General features: G+C 36.0%; 1 protein-coding gene across 1 annotated transcript in view; it reads right to left on the bottom strand.

Annotated features, from left to right (window-relative positions):
- Positions 1-17,084, bottom strand: part of LOC150095219 (ATPase family AAA domain-containing protein 2-like) — a 538,448-nt gene that overhangs the window by 323,065 nt on the left and 198,299 nt on the right. Inside the window, exon 10 of the mRNA XM_090410622.1 lies at positions 1,114-1,262. Coding sequence (XP_090266748.1) covers positions 1,114-1,262 — 149 coding nt within the window. The remainder of the gene's footprint in view (positions 1-1,113; positions 1,263-17,084) is intronic.

The following is a 17,084-nucleotide window of genomic DNA, read 5'->3' as shown; positions in this document are numbered from 1 at the left end:
AAGCTTTCTCCTCTTTCATTCCTCTGTCCAACTCCAAATTTACCGATGGAATTCAGATGGTCATCTCTGCTTCCAATTTTGGCATTAAAATCACCCATTATAATTATGTAGAATTCTTTAGAATTATTGAATGTGGATTCTAATGTTTCATAGAAATCTTCTATGGATGGTCCATAGTTGGGATATATACTTGTATAATTTTCAGTTGGTATCTTTTATTTTTGAAGAGACTTAGTTCAGCTATTCTTGATGTTATTTTATTTACAAACAGGACATTGTCCTTTATTGTTTTATTTATTAGGAATCCTACACCACCAGTTGAGTTTCTGTCACATTCACAGTGGTAGAGTAGATGTCCATCTTTTAATCGCATGAGAGTTTCTTCTTTCCTTCTTATCTCTGAAAGGCCCACAACATCCCATTTTATATGTTCCAATTCCTTCATTAGTTCTTCCAATCTATCATCGTTCCGTAGAGATCTGCAGTTATATGTCCCTACTAATATCCTTCTGTCATTGTGCACTGTAGGCAGACTCATTGTAGCTAGTGGAGACTTTAGCATATTTTTCGACCTAGACCCCTCTGCCTAAGTCCAGGAAGTGTCCTTTTTTATGCTGGGCAACGGACGAGCCAGTATGTAATTTTCCTATTTTATTCATTCATTCATGGGGAGATATTTGGCCTTATAACACCACACTGGTCAGATGGGTTGGTGTCTCACAATAATGCATAAGATGAGATGCAGCAATATAGAAAAGATTCACCCCTAGCCCTCGAATACTCTAATAGCATTAGGGATAAGGAGCAAGAAGAGAAGAAAGAGGAGGGACCAGTCTACAAATAATATAACAGATGTATATTACATGAAGTAAGGGATGGTCCAGCACCAGGTACCTCAGGTTTTCCATGCCCGTACTCACTAAAGTGAGCCCCTTGAGGCTCACTTTAGTGAGTATGGGCATGGCAAATTTTTTTTAATTAATCACCCATTTTTTTTAATAAATTTGCATTAATTAAAAAAAAGAAGTATTTTTATTACAATTTGAATAAATTGGAAAGATTTCTTAAAGGTATTAATTATCATGCTAAAAGTACTTTTAACTGTATATTCACCTGATCAAAAAGCAAGCGAAGTTGCCGTTCTGATTCTCCAACCCATTTGCTGAGACAGTCAGCACCTTTGCGCATAAAAAATGCCACTCGTCTGTCACCCTGGCTACATTCATTTGCCAATGCCCTAGCAATCAATGTCTTTCCTGTGCCTGCAAAAATTATCAGTCATTATTAACGTATTTTAAATTGATGTATATACTACTACTTATTGGTATTCAAAATATGAAAATGACCATCACTTCTACAAAGAGCTGAAAAGGGTAAATCTGCAGGCTCAAGAAACCGTAAATTACCAAATTTAATTAAATGAAACTGGATTAAATGAATTCTGTGTTATTACTAATATTTTCTCTGTTTGATAGCCATCAACAATTTTGCTGTAAGATAAATGATAAATGCACGTAAACACAAGAAAGATATTTAATTAACCAAACATTTCGGTCTGGAAATAGCAGACCATCTTCAATGGTATTACAAGAACAGTTTTAAAAAATACAAGCTATAATACTAACAATAGATCGTTAAAAATAGAACATGCCGCGTGATGTTATATCACTAAGTATTAAGTATAAAAGGGAACATTTTGAAGTAGAGACATGATTGGGAAAAAAAAAAAAAAAAAAAAAAAAAAAAAAAAAAAAAAAAAATTAATGAGTAATCATGATTAGACTTTCACAGATTTTTGATATAGATATACAGTCATTATGATTCAGGTTGGGACGATGGAGTAAGGCCTCCACGCTTTCCTTGAACAAACGTTCGAACCTATAACGGGATCTATGTAAGAGGCGAGTCCTGGACCAAAAGATGCTGTGGTCAGTTTCGATCCCGTGTTGAGCCAATCCAGACTTTTCAGGTTTGTTGTGAAGAATGGAGGATTGATGTTCTTGGATTCTTTTTTCAAGAGAACGTCCAGTCTGTCCAAAATAGGAAAGATCACAGTTGCAAGGAATTTGATAAACTCCAGGAAGAGATAAAGTTGAGCGTTTGTCTTTAGGAGAAGGAAAATGAGAAGACAATTTGTTGATAGGTGAATACGTAGTTGTTAAATCATATTTCTTTAAAATTCTTGTGATAGGTTCTGAAGATGAAGTCATCAGTTTAGATAAAGATATAATTGAAAGACTTAAAACTCATTTTACAAGACCTCCTAGGTTTTATGGCCTTCCAAAAATCCATAAGATTGACTATCCTCTTCGTCCAATAGTAGATTATATTGATTCTCCTACTTACCGTATAGCCAAATATCTAGCTAAATTATTGAAATCTTACATTGCGAACTCTAATTCTTTTTTAAAAAACTCCTCAGATTTCTTAGAAAAATTAAAAAATGTCTCATTACAACCTACAGATCTTATGGTTAGCTTTGATATAGAATCTTTATATACCAATGTACCTCTCAAGGAAACTTTAAAATTACTTGCTGACATCTTTCCTCAAGACATTATAAAACTATTCGATTTCGTAATACATTCTGGATATTTCGTATGTCAAAATAAATTTTACAGCTAAATAGAAGAAACGGCCATGGGAAGTCCTCTTTCTCCTGCTTTAGCCAACTTTTATTTGGAACATTTATAAAAAATCCTCTTCTCATCTATTTTCCCTCAACCATCCTTTTGGGTAAGATATATAGATGACATCTTTACTATTTGGCCTCACAGCAAAAACTCTTTACCTTCTTTTTTAAACAGTATTAATTCCTTGCATCATCGTATAAAGTTTACAATGGAAATAGAAGAAAACAACCAGTTATCTTTTTTAGATGTTCTCCTCATCCGATCACCTTCAAATATTCTTACAACTACAGTATACAGGAAACCAACGTTCACAGGTTGTTATATTTTTAAAGACTCAGCCCATCATCCTTGTCAAAAAACAGGAATTATAAAATGCCTCATCAGAAGAGCCAAAACTAATTGTTCTACTTTTGTTATCTACAGAAAGAACTTTCTACTATCCAACAACACATGAAACTCAATGGCTTTTCTAAAAAAAGTACTCAACATCTTCTCAATTCTTATAATCCTCTACAAAACAACAAAGTTTCAATACGTCCAGTGCCTATTCCTTATATCTCCGGTATTTCAGAACCTATCGCAAGAATTTTAAAGAAATATGATTTATCAACTGTGTATTCACCTATCAACAAATTGTCTTCTCATTTTCCTTCTCCTAAAGACAAACGCTCAACTTTATCTCTTCCTGGAGTTTATCAAATTCCTTGCAACTGTGATCTTTCCTATTTTGGACAGACTGGACGTTCTCTTGAAAAAAGAATCCAAGAACATCAATCCTCCATTCTTCACAACAAACCTGAAAAGTCTGGATTGGCTCAACACGGGATTGAAACTGACCACAGCATCTTTTGGTCCAGGACTCGCCTCTTACATAGATCCCGTTATAGGTTCGAACGTTTGTTCAAGGAAAGCGTGGAGGCCTTACTCCATCGTCCCAACCTGAATCATAATGACTGTATATCTATATCAAAAATCTGTGAAAGTCTAATCATGATTACTCATTAATTTTTTTTTTTTTTTTTTTTCCAATCATGTCTCTACTTCAAAATGTTCCGTTTTATACTTAATACTTAGTGATATAACATCTAGCGGCGTGTTCTATTTTTAACGATCTATTGTTAGTATTCTAACAATAGATCGTTAAAATTTCCAGACTGAAATATTTCCAGACTGAAATATTTGGTTAATTAAATATCTTTCTTGTGTTTACGTGCATTTATCATTCAGTCTTATGTCACAAGTATCCTTAAAACAGCAAATTTTGCTGTAGCAGCCAACTCTCAATGTAGCAAACAGATACTGTTATGACAACTACCGAAAAGTCTCACTAATAATTAATATTAAACTTCAGTTAATTAATAACACAGATATAGTGTTTTTAAAAAGAAAATTCACCATAGCAAACAATGTTTGCTAAAGTAAAACTCAATTATATTACTTCATTCTAATTTGATATACAGAGTACTGTATTAGTACTTCTTGAGTGAATGCAATAACAAAGAATAAATCATCAAATTCAACTTTTAAAAATTTAAAGACAGTTTTTAAAGTGAGGTAAGTAAACAACTTTAATACTGAATATTTCAGATAAGTCTAATAGTTACTGTCAAAGACATAAAACTGTATGAAGTTAGTTTAATGCTACCCTTTACAGAAAAGTGAATGGCATAAGCAACATTAAAATAATGTCAAAAAAAGTTTGTTGTGTAAGTTTTACTGTATTGCAGTTATGATCAAATGGAAAGATATTACTCGGATTGGAGTACATTCGACTTGCAAAAAAACTACCTAGTTTAATAGTGGTGTCGCAATTGTAGAGACTTCATACAATTGGGACAAATAAAATTTGGTTTAAACAGGGAACAGCATGTATGCAAAACACCAACTTGACTTGTCTAATTTGATTTGAGATGGAACTATTTCAAATCAAAGAACAGACTTCTCAGGTTGTGAATAACTGATGTAATTCTGCTATCTGAAATTTCATATAGCTGCAGATCTGCCAGTCTGTAGTAACAAGAGATCTTATTATATATATGAGCACAGAATACTGGATCCCAAGAGAAAATCAGATATGAAAACTGGAACATAAAAAGAGGGGGGGGGACAGGATATTCTTGCATTTTTTTAAAAGTTTGAGCAACAGATTCAAAGATTAACAATGCTATTTTGAAAGAACTACCGATACATCCTACTTTAGAATGAAACATAAGTATATTCCTTGTTGAAAGTTTTTCCACTTGGTTAAACTATAAATTAAAGATGTCAAGAAATTATATTCTTGGTTTAATCCTTTATCCAAGTGTAAGTAAATAAAGTTTGCACATGAAGTAACTTCACGACTGGGCAACTCATAAATAGAGGTAATGACTCCACATCGCTTGCTTTACGATCATCATACATGTCCATTATGGAATACTAAGGCAAGCAATGTGAAGTCATTAGCCTCTATATACGAATTGTTCAATCATGAAGTTACTTCATGTGCAAACTTTGTTTGCTTACACTTGGATGAACGATTAAACCAAGAATATAATTTCTTGGCATCTTTAATTTATAAGTATATTCCTGTCATCACATGACACATAATGCTACAGATAACAAAATAGATATAACCCTAGTAATTTGTAAACATGTATATTGTCAATGGTGTGTGTGGAACACACCTTCATAGAGATGCCACCACAGGATGGAATATCATTGGCACATCCACTTATGATACTGGACATGCCAAAAACATCAACTGTGTGAAACATCAGCAGGTGATGGAATGTAAGAGTGACACCTCAACCATGAAAAGAACAAGACCCACAAATCAAAACAATGGGATGATACTTTAGATGGCAGTACTATAATTTTGAAGCATGATGTGGAAAAGAGCAATCAGTAATTCAGAGAATCTGCAGGGATTCAGGTTAGTAGTAGGACATTAGATAACATCTCAATCTCTATTAAACAGTGGCTTCAGATAACCTATACATTAATATGGCAATCAAGTAAAGAAATTTGTGAAAAGTCCATACAGCAATTGAAATCAATTAATAGAGCAAGAAATCATGTCAATGATTTGTTGCTCTAAATCAAATGGAATATGTGAAATGCTTGTAACAAAACAGTAAGCAATGTATATGACTGAATGCATCATTCCAAGCATGAAGCCTGGTAGTGGAGATAGTATGGAAGGACGAATAATGATAAATAAGATCGTCAGCATTCATCCTTCCACAGTTCCTGGAAAATGCAATATTTCCTTTTTGTAGGAAATGCTACCTATAGTTTACAGAAAGCCTAATTTCTTTCAGCATAACAATGCAGTATATGTCATATCACATGTGTTATGCCACATGGTTTGAGGGAAATGTGGAAACTTGCCAGCACAGCATCCATGGTCTCAATCCAATAAACTAACTCAATCCAAAAGACCTGGAACATTGGGAGTAGATCAATTGGGGTCAGTTGGGTTTACTGGCACAAAGACAGCTAACTAGGATAATGCTGTACCATTACAATGGTTATTGCAGTACACCAAGTTAAAAATAAATACCATCATTTGTGGGAAGATATAGTGAAAATCATGAAGAAGCAATCACTTCCACACATGTTCTCTCCAACATTCCACAACTGGTGGAAAAATGGCAGCAGAGTAGATTATACAAGTTCTTAGAGAACATGAGCCAAAAGGCAAATAAATGAAAAGTACCATGGATATTATTAAGAAGACAGAGGTTATTACCACCAACAGAATATAGTAATCGTTAATGCTAACTTAAGAAGTATGGGTGGGGGGTAAGAGTCGCAATATAATGTCAATGTTGGTTTGAACTAATAACTCAAACACTAGTGGTAGATAAGAAAGGCTTATCATAATAAGAATCCCACTGGTTTCTGAGTTATAACTCAAACCAACCTTGACAATCTCATACTGCAACTTCAATCCCCCATACTAAATGTCAGAACGTTTTTTTTTTTTTTTTTTTTTTTGTTGGGCCCATATACGAGAGGTTGGCTGGACAACCTATAGTATGTTAGTACTGTATTTGGGTTGGGTAGTGGGTTGGGAAAGGAAAAATTTGTTTATATTTGATTTAAAAGCCTGTATGTTGTATTCCTTGGGAAATACGTCAGGGGGAAGACTGTTCCACAGTACAGCAGTAGCAAGGATGAAGGAAGAAAAAAAGAAACTTGTTCTGTGGGTTTCAAAGTGTACTGTGAAAGGATGTTGGCTAGCAGTTGTATGAGTTTCAATAGGCTTAGTACAGAGTGGGGGAATTATTGATGCTGTGTCAGATGAACATTTCCCATGGAAATATTTTTAGAATATACAAATTGTAGAGACCAAACATCTATGTGAGAGTGAGGGGAGAGAGTTTGTAAGAGATGGGTCATTTATCATCAGTCTAATTGTTCTCCTCTGTACTGAGTCAAGCATTTTGATGGAGCTTTTAGGAGCCCCACTTCAAATGTGAGATCAGTATTCAATAGTTGGGCAGATTTGCAATTTGTATAAGGTTAATATTAGCTGTTTAGAGGTGAAGTAATGTCTTGAGCGAAAGAGAAACATAGTTTTTTGGAAGCTGAGAATGCAATGGTTGTGATGTGTTTATGCCAGGAGCGGCTCGATCTGAGGGTCTTTCTGAGAAGAGAAATCTCATCTTGTCTGGGAATTTGAGTGTTATCAAAAATAATACTGGAGGAAAATGGTTCTTTTTTGTGAGATATAAGACAGAACTGGATTTTACTAGCATTGAAGTTCACGAGGTTATCTGAGCTCTATTGGTGGATGGCATGGAGGTCAGAATTAAGGGCAGTGGTGATGGTTGATGCTCTGTTGGTTGAACTGAGTTGTGTAGAGTAGGGTTTGTCAAATGAAAGGGTGGAGTGCAATGTACTGTCGTCTACAAAACTGTGTATTGGGTTGGAGGTCAACTGAAGGTAGGTCATTGATATACAGAAGGAGGAGGATACGGTAAGAGAACTGAACCTTGTGGGACCCCAGCATTAGTTGGATGATGAGAGGATAGGGAGTCATCTACCATCACACATAGTGTGCATCCAGACAGGAAGGTGGAAATCCATCTTGCAGAAGTTCTGAGACCGTCCAAATGATGGTAGTTTGCTTAGTAAGCCTTTGTGCCAGACCCAGTCAAAGGCTTTAGAGATATCAAGTGCAACCACTTACGATTTTGCCATTCTCCATGGCATTTGTCCAGTGATGGGTGACATATGATAGTAGATCTCCTGTTGATCAGCATCGAAAGAATCCATACTGGTGGTCACTTAATAGGTGGGTTCCTTCAAGGTAGAATAGGAGCTGAGAGTTGATGGTTTTCTCCATCACTTTGAATAGGGCTGAAGTGAGTGAGATAGGGCGGTAGTTAGATGGCAGTGATTTGTCACCCTTTTTTAGGAATGGGTTGAATATAGCCCAGTTTCTAGGCTTTGGGATATATACCAGTGGAGTAAGAGAGTATGTACAGATGGCATAGGATAGGAGTCAGTTCTGGTGCACAGACCTTCAGGACAATTAGATGAATGCCATCAGGTCCAGGAGATTTTTTTGTGTCTAATTTAAACAACAGGTTTATGATCGCAAAAAGATATAGGGGGCATTGTATGTTGGGCAGTTGAAATGACTGGAGGGCATTTACCATTGTCAGTTATGTGTGCATTAGAGGCAAAGTGTGAAGCCAGGAGGTTAGCTTTTCTGTGAGTGATGTTGCAATTGGGGTGGGAATAGGTAGGACAAAAGTTACGACCAATTGCCTTGGCAAGAGACCAAAAGGCATGGATGTCATTTGGACAGGCTGCAAGCTTCCTGCTTTTTGCCCATTCAAATTCTATTTTGGAAACATTGATAATTTTCTTGCATCTGTTTTGGGCTTCAGTATAGGCATTGAAGGAGGATGGAGTTTTTGATTTGAGCTAGTTGTGGTATGCCTGATTTTTCATTTGAACAGCCTTGGCACATCTGGAAAACCAGAGTTTGGATAGGGGACGGCAGTTCGGAGTAGTGTGGGGAATGTATGTTTTCATGCCAGTGAGGATTACTTTGGTGATATGTATGGTGCATATGTTTGGACTGGAAGACCAGAAACAATAATCCAATCATGGGAATCGATTACACCCATAGGAAATCAAACCATGGATTTCCTATGGGCATCTTCAGAGCAAACATATTATTTACATGCAACAATGTGTAAATGAAACAATTCAAATCGTAAGGAACAAGAAATTTAAAGTCCTCTAATGTTGTATAAAGTCTGCTTGGTTAGCCAAGTGGTTAACCACCCCACAATCATATGCTTGGGAAAGGATATGGTTGCGGGATATGCCTGTGTTCGATTCTCGTTGCTTGACGTGAGGAGCTTAAGGATCTTTCTCAGACATAGCCAAGTTAGACGGTCTTGGGCATGGACTGCAGGGTTTTTACCTCAGTTTATCTGGGGTTTTTCCTCCTGCAAAGCAGGCAAACTGGTCTTAACTGATATTCTGTACACCCTCACACTCAACAATTACACATGGTTGAGTGTGGGGGTGATGACCCCATCTCGTAGTGAGTTATGAAACCCAAAAATGGGAGGCCATGGCCCTACATGGGGCTGTAGTGCCAAATAATAATAATAAGTATATACAAAATGTTGTATATTACAGTTGTGTAGGAGTTGATCTTAGGATCACAGTAACATGTTGTTTGCTCTGAAAATGCTGGTTTGAGGTCCAGTAAAATATGGGCCAGTTAATAAACATCTTTTTTGTAATTTGGTTTATTTGGTGTTGTAATACCTTCAAAATAGGTTATGAATAATGTCCAACACCTAATCTTATCAAGTAACACTGGACATATTTTGTGATGAAACACTGATATATTATTATATTAGATCAGCCAATGGCATTAAACCAACACACAGACAAGGATTAAAATTGCATAATTCAGAAGGCCTGTCAAAAGGTTTAATTGCAGTTGATTGATTTAGAGCTGTCATAGTACTCATCTTTGAAAAGGAAATAAAATTCAATGTGAGAATTGCAGAGCAATCTTCCTACTGAGTTTCAGGAAAGATTTGTGCAAGCATACTTGAGAAGAGAACCCACCTTGAGAAGAGGCTAGGAAAATGTGCAAGAGAAACTTGGAAAGAATAAGGTGGGTTCAGACGAAATAGTGATTTTCAAGATCACATTTTCACTTTAAGACAAATAGTTGAAAAATCATGAAAATATAACAGCAATCTGTATGGAAGTTCTATAGATGTGGATAAGGAATCTGACAAGGTGTCAAGAGAAAAGTGGTTTTCAAAATATTAAAATTAAGTGGGGGTGCTTAAGGGTCAAAGCTATAAAACTGAGAGGAGATATCCACATAGCCTTCAAAGGAAATCGGAGAACCGACCAGGGCTTCTGACCTAATGTCCAATCCTTACTTTCTCATGGTGCACCCTGTTAGGTATCTACCTGGATACTGAACGGATGAAGATGAGCTGGCAATTTGGGATTTAGCTGACCAAATTGTATTTTTATTGGCTTAAACAAAAATTTCAAATGATGGCGAAGTTAGTAATGGTGTAAATTTTTCATGTAGTACTATCATATCCTGTACACCCTTTGAGGGTATATATCAGGAATTTGATGATGATGGGAATGAAGCATAGTAGTCTCGGAGACTGTCTCAGTTGGCACTGTTATAATGCCAAACTACTCTTGCCTGGGAGTGACTGTGTAAGAGTTAGGACCATAGAATTACCCAGGGGGACTCACTACATTCACTGCATATTTGGAGGGGGTCACTGGTAAGGAAGAGTTTTTGGGGAGTGGTTTGGGATATCTGGTATTCTGGTTAGCTTTTGAACAATTTGTGTAAGGTCATTAGTGATGGCAAATGTTCAATGTCCTTTCAAAAGGAAAGGACATTGAAATCCCAAGAGGATGATTTCACTGTTAGGAGAGTGGGACTGGAGAAAATCTCTCCAACACCTTGACTACAACTGCAGTTATAGAGACTGGTCTATAATGGAAACTTATGCTAGAACCATGAGAATTGGAATTCTCATGAATTGGAAACTTATGCTAGAACCATGCTTGTGAAGTGGTACTATTTTGCCTTCTTTTCACTCCTCAGGAACCTTATCCACTGCAAAACTTTCATTAAATAACCAGGTCAAGGGCATAGATAACTGTTGTGCACATTCCTTAAAAATTCATGTAACATGTCATCCATTCCCACAGTCTTATTAACATCTAACCCAATCAACACCTGATACACCTCTGATTCAATTTTCCTAACACAGCCTGCTTCATTTCACTGTTCATCCATTTCACTCCTACTCTATTTACTCAATCATTAGTATGCAGTTATACATTGCTTGTGTCAGATATTGCTTTATGAATTCCCATGCACTGTCAACATCATTTCTGCACACAGCTCATCTACCCAATTTCGATGCTAGTTAACTACAGAGCTTCCCATAATCACCCACCTTATAATTCCATATATATCTTTTTTTTTTTTTTTTTTTTTTTAATCTTTTCTTGTTTTACCACTTCCCAAACAAGTACCTCATTAACAACTGCATCTTGTGAAGTTATAACCAAATCCACAACACTAGTCCCTAGTTGCCTTGGTCACATGCTGCTTAAGATATTTATCCCTCAGAAATTCAACAAACTCATTCTCCTTGTTCCCACACATTATCTCTTCCTTCCATTCTATATTCCTGTAATTAACATCTCCCTTCAGGATCACTTTCTTTTTATATGCCCAACCAATTTGTCTAAGCATTTCACAATTAGTGTTCTCTACATTCCCTGCACTATTAATATCAGAAATATTAGTCTGTTAATTTCAACTTCACATCACAGAGATTCAGGATCTGTCCTACAAACTTTCCCACTTTGTGGACACAATTCCTCTGCAGTCATTAACAGTAATCAGGTTCAGCTCTCTTATTTCAAATACTCCTTACATGTGTATACAAATATAACAATTCATGTGCCTTTGAAGCCATTCTACTAACACCAATATTCTCTACTCTAACAGCTATACCACACCTCTCGCTTCAGCCTGCCCACTCCTAACTCCCTGACTCTGATTGCCATTCATACCTACCTTATCCTCACTTTTATGCATTCCATCACCTTGTCCAGCCACAAGCACATCTTCAACCTCGCATCCATCTTCCTCCTTTCATACAATCAGTTTAATTGGCCCATCCTGCTTCACAAGCACCCTTTGATCATTAATTAGCAACATTAATTTCTTAGTTTTGTGCTTTCACAGCAAACAGTAGCCTTTCTAAATTGATAACATCAAACCCATTCAAATGCAATTCATCAACTTTAACCCATCTCAACTTTCTGTGAAATTCACTCCACAGATTCACAAACTGAAACCTTTGCCTCACACAACTCAGCCATCTTGTTATTCATTATCTCTGCTCTTCTTCTCAACTTACTATTGTCATAACTGAGCAACATACTAATGACTTTTCCAACAGCTTTATTATCCTTTACTTCCTGCAACAACTTCCTGAAGTCTCTATTAACATTTCATTTTTTGCCAACTAAGTCATGCGTGCCAACAACTACCACTAATTCTGATGCTTGCTCTTTCCTTCTCTGCAAAGCATCACTTATTTGTTTCAATGTTCCATCAGAAAAGCATGTTTTGTGTATACTCTATTAGTCATCACTCCTCTAATGATTGAGTCTTCATAAATGACATACAATTATCTGTGACTCTTTCTTCTTAATACAGTTTCTACTTAAGTAAAGGGGATAAAAATCCCTTATTGTTTTTTAGCCAGTATGCAAAACTCTAAGATCGAAAACTACGATCTAAACGTTTCGTGCTGATGAACTGTCGGCAGATCCAAGAGTAAGTGACCACTTGGTAGTGCCATCCCCTTTACTTATCAACCTCGCCAGAAAAAAATAACCGTTTGGCTTTTCATCTTAGCATAACAGTTTCTACTTCTTATTCACATCCACTAATCTCTTCTTTAGGTACTTAATCTCATCTTCCAGATGCTTTGTATCACTATTCAATTCCATCAATTCTTGCATAAGCTGTTCTACTATGGTCCCTTTGCAATCATGACTAACACTTCCATGCAATTTTTGTTGACTACCAGCAAAGCTAGCTCCCATTTTGAAATGCTCTAATCTATGAATACAGTTTTCACATACATTAATGCTTTCCTTCTATTCGTTCACCTTAACAGTCCAAATCTTTCATATTTTCAGTATATAGACGAATCAATTCTCACAGCACATCACTGGGAAAAATCCAGAGAAGAATTTGATCTTTGTGCCAAAGCTTCCTATGCCACAGACATGTGCTTCTTTATGGATGCCATTTTCAGAAATCAGAAGCAGTAGGAATAAACAAAAATACAAATAAACAACAAAATTCCAACACTACTGAAGAATACTTGTATCCAACATGAAAAAATGAAGCACAATTATATGATAAAAGGTACACCATACACTATTTAAAAACACACTTTTCTTAGCACAGCTCAAAGATATCGCTACAATCACTCGCAACCAGAAAAATGTTATTTCATGTAAAAAAAAAAAAAAACTAACACAGCTGATTATTTCATTTCATTTTTTATTTTTAGAAATGTATCTCTGAATAATGTTTCTCATCTAATTAGATGATCCAATAAAGAACAATTTTTACAGAAGCCAGATTGCATCATGGGTAGAAAATGGATCGTACTACAGAAAATAAAGAGTAGGTTATTTTTCCCCATGATCATGTAGACAGCCAGTTAGCAATACTTGATGATAATTAGTTGAAATTTTCATAGCATTACCCAACTCTGGAAAGTAAAAAGTAACTGACTTTTGCCAGGAATTCAGAAAATTATTCAAAATTAAGTGGATATTGAATACCACATTATTTCTTAGCCGAATAAGAAACTCAAAGATAGGAAATCTAATCTAAGAGTCTCATGCCAAATCTAGAAAACTATATAAAGTTCGGCAAGTCCAAGCGTAAGCCAACACCTGGTAGTGCAATGCCAGGGCAACTCGCAGCAAAGGTGGAGCAAGCTCCGATCAGTCCTTAATATTTTCCCATAATGTAAAACACAGCTCCTAGGAGATGTATTGCTGTTCTACATTATGAGAGAAGGTCACTACCCAGACCGATTTCGAGGTCTGGGTAGTGACCTTTTTTTTTGAGGTCTCATCAGTGAGTAGGTAGACCTAGATATAATACTAAGGTTTCAAAATAGTCAGAACTTATTTCTTTACTGTTTTACATTATGTGAAAATATTAAGGACAGTGATCAGAGCTTGCTCCACCTTTACTGTGAGTTGCCCTGGCATTGCATTCCCAGGTTGCAGTGTTTATTTATCATAGAAGATGATACAAGTCTGAGAAATTATTTCTGTAGTCAGCATTAGCAACAAAGCATTCTATAAACCTCAACAAGTAAGGCCATTCATTTACAAAAAACTAGTTTTTATCCCACATTAAAATGTGCCATGAAAGGATATCAATTATTTTATACATTACAATTCTGAATTGTTTCCACAATAACTTGCCTGTTAGCATTACATATGGTGACAATTATTTTATGATTGGGAATGCGGTTCAAAATCAAGTAAAATATTGGCAGCAGCATAAATTATTATATTTATTTTGTTTTTGTGATTATTGTACGTTAAATGATTAATAATGAAAATTATTACAATCTATGTGTTTTTGGAAGGGTTCCTTTTACATCCTACACTTTATAGTGTAAGTTGCTTAGTTTATGAATAGCTTAATTTTGAAGATATAACTAAAGTTATGCTACAAGGAATATTGAAGTCTTACTTCAAAAGTTGACCATAGTTCACAATACCATGAGGGGTGAGGGGGATACATACATGCATACAAGCTCCTCATGCAACCAACTAATGGTTACATTACAGCTCTGACTAGCTTCATGTCCATCCTACACATCCATCATCATTATCATCAAATTCCTGCCATGTACCCTCGAGGAGTGTACAGGATGTGATAGTACCACATGAAAAAAATTACATCATTACTAACTTCCTATCCACAATTTTCCTCCAAATCAGTCTGTTACTTGTCAAGACTCCAACATTATCAGATCTTATATTTCTATCATCTAAAGCACTTTGTACCATATCAATCTACCTATATCTCGGTCTTCCTCTGGGTCATTTTGCTGCTAACCTAGCAGAGAACACTTGTTTTGCTAATCTTTCTTCGCCCATTCTGTTTAAGTGACCATACCACCTGAGATTAGCTCTGCTAGCGCATTCTTGGATGCTGACAATGTCAAGTTATTTCCTAATATCCTTGTTTTTAATATGATATTGCCATTGATGCCATCTGTTCACGTCTATAATCTTTCTCAGGACTCTCATATCTGCGGTCTCTAGTCTTTGGTCAAGTGTTTTACTTCTGACCCAGCTCTCAGATCGATAAGTTAAAGCACAGTCTTGTATACAGCTAATTTAGTGTTCCAACTAATTTCTCTCTTATTCCATATGAATTTATTCAATTGACTTCCCACCATACCAGCTTTGCTGATTCTGTTGTCTATTTCTATATTTAATTTACCATCTTCACTAAAAATTGTGCCTAAGTAACTGAAATGTTTTACTTGTTCCACAGGTTCTCCATTCACAACACAGTTGACATTTTCAATGATTCTGCCTATTTTCATTGTCTTTGTCTTATTATTGCTGACCTTCATACCATATCTATTACAACAGTTATTCAATTTAGTCAGAGAATCTTGCAGACTTGTAGCAGAATTTATTTAGAAGTATAACATCATCTGCATAAAGCAAAGAGCTGACATTAACATCTCCAATTTTGATATCATGTTTAATACCACTTTCCTTCATAATGTGATCCATATAGATAATGAATAACAGAGGGGATAATGTACTTCCTTGTCTCACACCAGATTTAACATTAAACCATATTCCTCTACTTCCTTCAATTCTAACTGCTGACTTACAACTCAAATAAAGACGAAGTATTGTTTGATATAATGCCCCATTGACACTATATAACTGTAGCAGTATTGAATAGCTTCTCTCTTGGCACCTTGTCATATGCCTTTTCCAAATCGACAAAACTTAAATACAGATCTTTGTTATATTCCCATGCTTTCTCAACTATTTGTCGTAAAGTGAAGATCTGATCCTGACAGCCTCTATTTGGCCTGAATCCAGTTTGTTCTTCACCCAGCTTATTTTCCACAATTCTTCTCAACCGTTTCTCAAGTATACTTGCAGAGATCTTGCGAGGAACACTCAGTAGGGAAATACCTCTGTAATTCTCATTCAGCTTTATTTCTCTTTTTATATATAGGTACTATGAAAGCTCTACTCCAATCATCGGGAATTCGTCCCCCTGTCCAGGCTTTCTGAACTATGCAATGCAGCCACTGAAAGACTTTTATACCACCATACTTCAGCATTTCTGGTCGAATATCATCTACTCCTGCTGCCTTTCCACAAGTTTTTGATGGCTTTTTCTACTTCAAGTATGGATATGTATTCCTGACTGCATGTCTGGTCAGTGTTTTTTACCTCTGTGCTGTCATCACTGCTTGTTTCATTTAACAGTTTTTCAAAGTAATTACTCCATACTTCAAGGATATCTTTTTCTCCCATTTTCATGTCACCTTTATCATCTTTAATTCCTTTTACAGCACTCTTTCCTCCATTCCTAAGCTTCTTCAACAACCTCCAGAATATTTTGCCACCTTCTTCATATTTATTTTCTATATTCTTGCCAAAGTCCTCCCATGACGTTTGTTTAGCTAGTTTTATGCAGTGTTTAGCATTCTTGCATTTGTCTCTGTATTCTCTAAGAGCACAAGCTGACTTATTTGCCAGGAGCTTTTGATATGCTTTCTTCTTTTCCTTCACTGCCTCTATAACTTCCCGTGTCCGCCATGGAGTTCTAATTTTTCTATCCTTGCAGACAACTTCACCACATGTCTCTCTCTAGCTGAATAAATCAGAGCTTTCTTCAAAGCTTGCCACTGAATCTCCAAGGTTTGATTCCTGTTCTCAAACACTTTCATTTTTTCTTCAATAATCTTTGTGTGTTTTAGTCTAGTTTAAATCTGAGAGCTGATCAACTTTTATTCGCTTTAGAACTTTCTTACACGTTATTCTTTTCAATATGAAATTCAATTTTTTCCTGCTCAAGACTAAATAGTGATCACTTCCGATTTCAAATCCTCTGTGCACTCTGGTGAGCTGCACCAGGGAGAAAACATCACTATCAACAATAACATAGTCAATGAGACTTTTCTTATTCCTTGCCTCTTCCCTCCATGTGAATTTGTGCACATTTTTATGTTGGAACATGGTGTTAGTAATAACCAGTCCATGTCCTGAGCAAAGAAGTCCAACAGATATTTGCCATTATTATTAGCTTTGCTCTTTTCTCCAAATTTTCCCAAA

Source organism: Typopeltis vanoorti, chromosome 20 (assembly GCF_054136105.1).
Source record: "Typopeltis vanoorti isolate ZY-2024b chromosome 20, IOZ_Tvanoo_1.0, whole genome shotgun sequence".
NCBI classification, from domain to species: domain Eukaryota; kingdom Metazoa; phylum Arthropoda; class Arachnida; order Uropygi; family Thelyphonidae; genus Typopeltis; species Typopeltis vanoorti.
The sequence above is the reverse complement of the archived record's forward strand: the minus strand, read 5'-3'. Positions and strand labels throughout refer to the sequence as shown.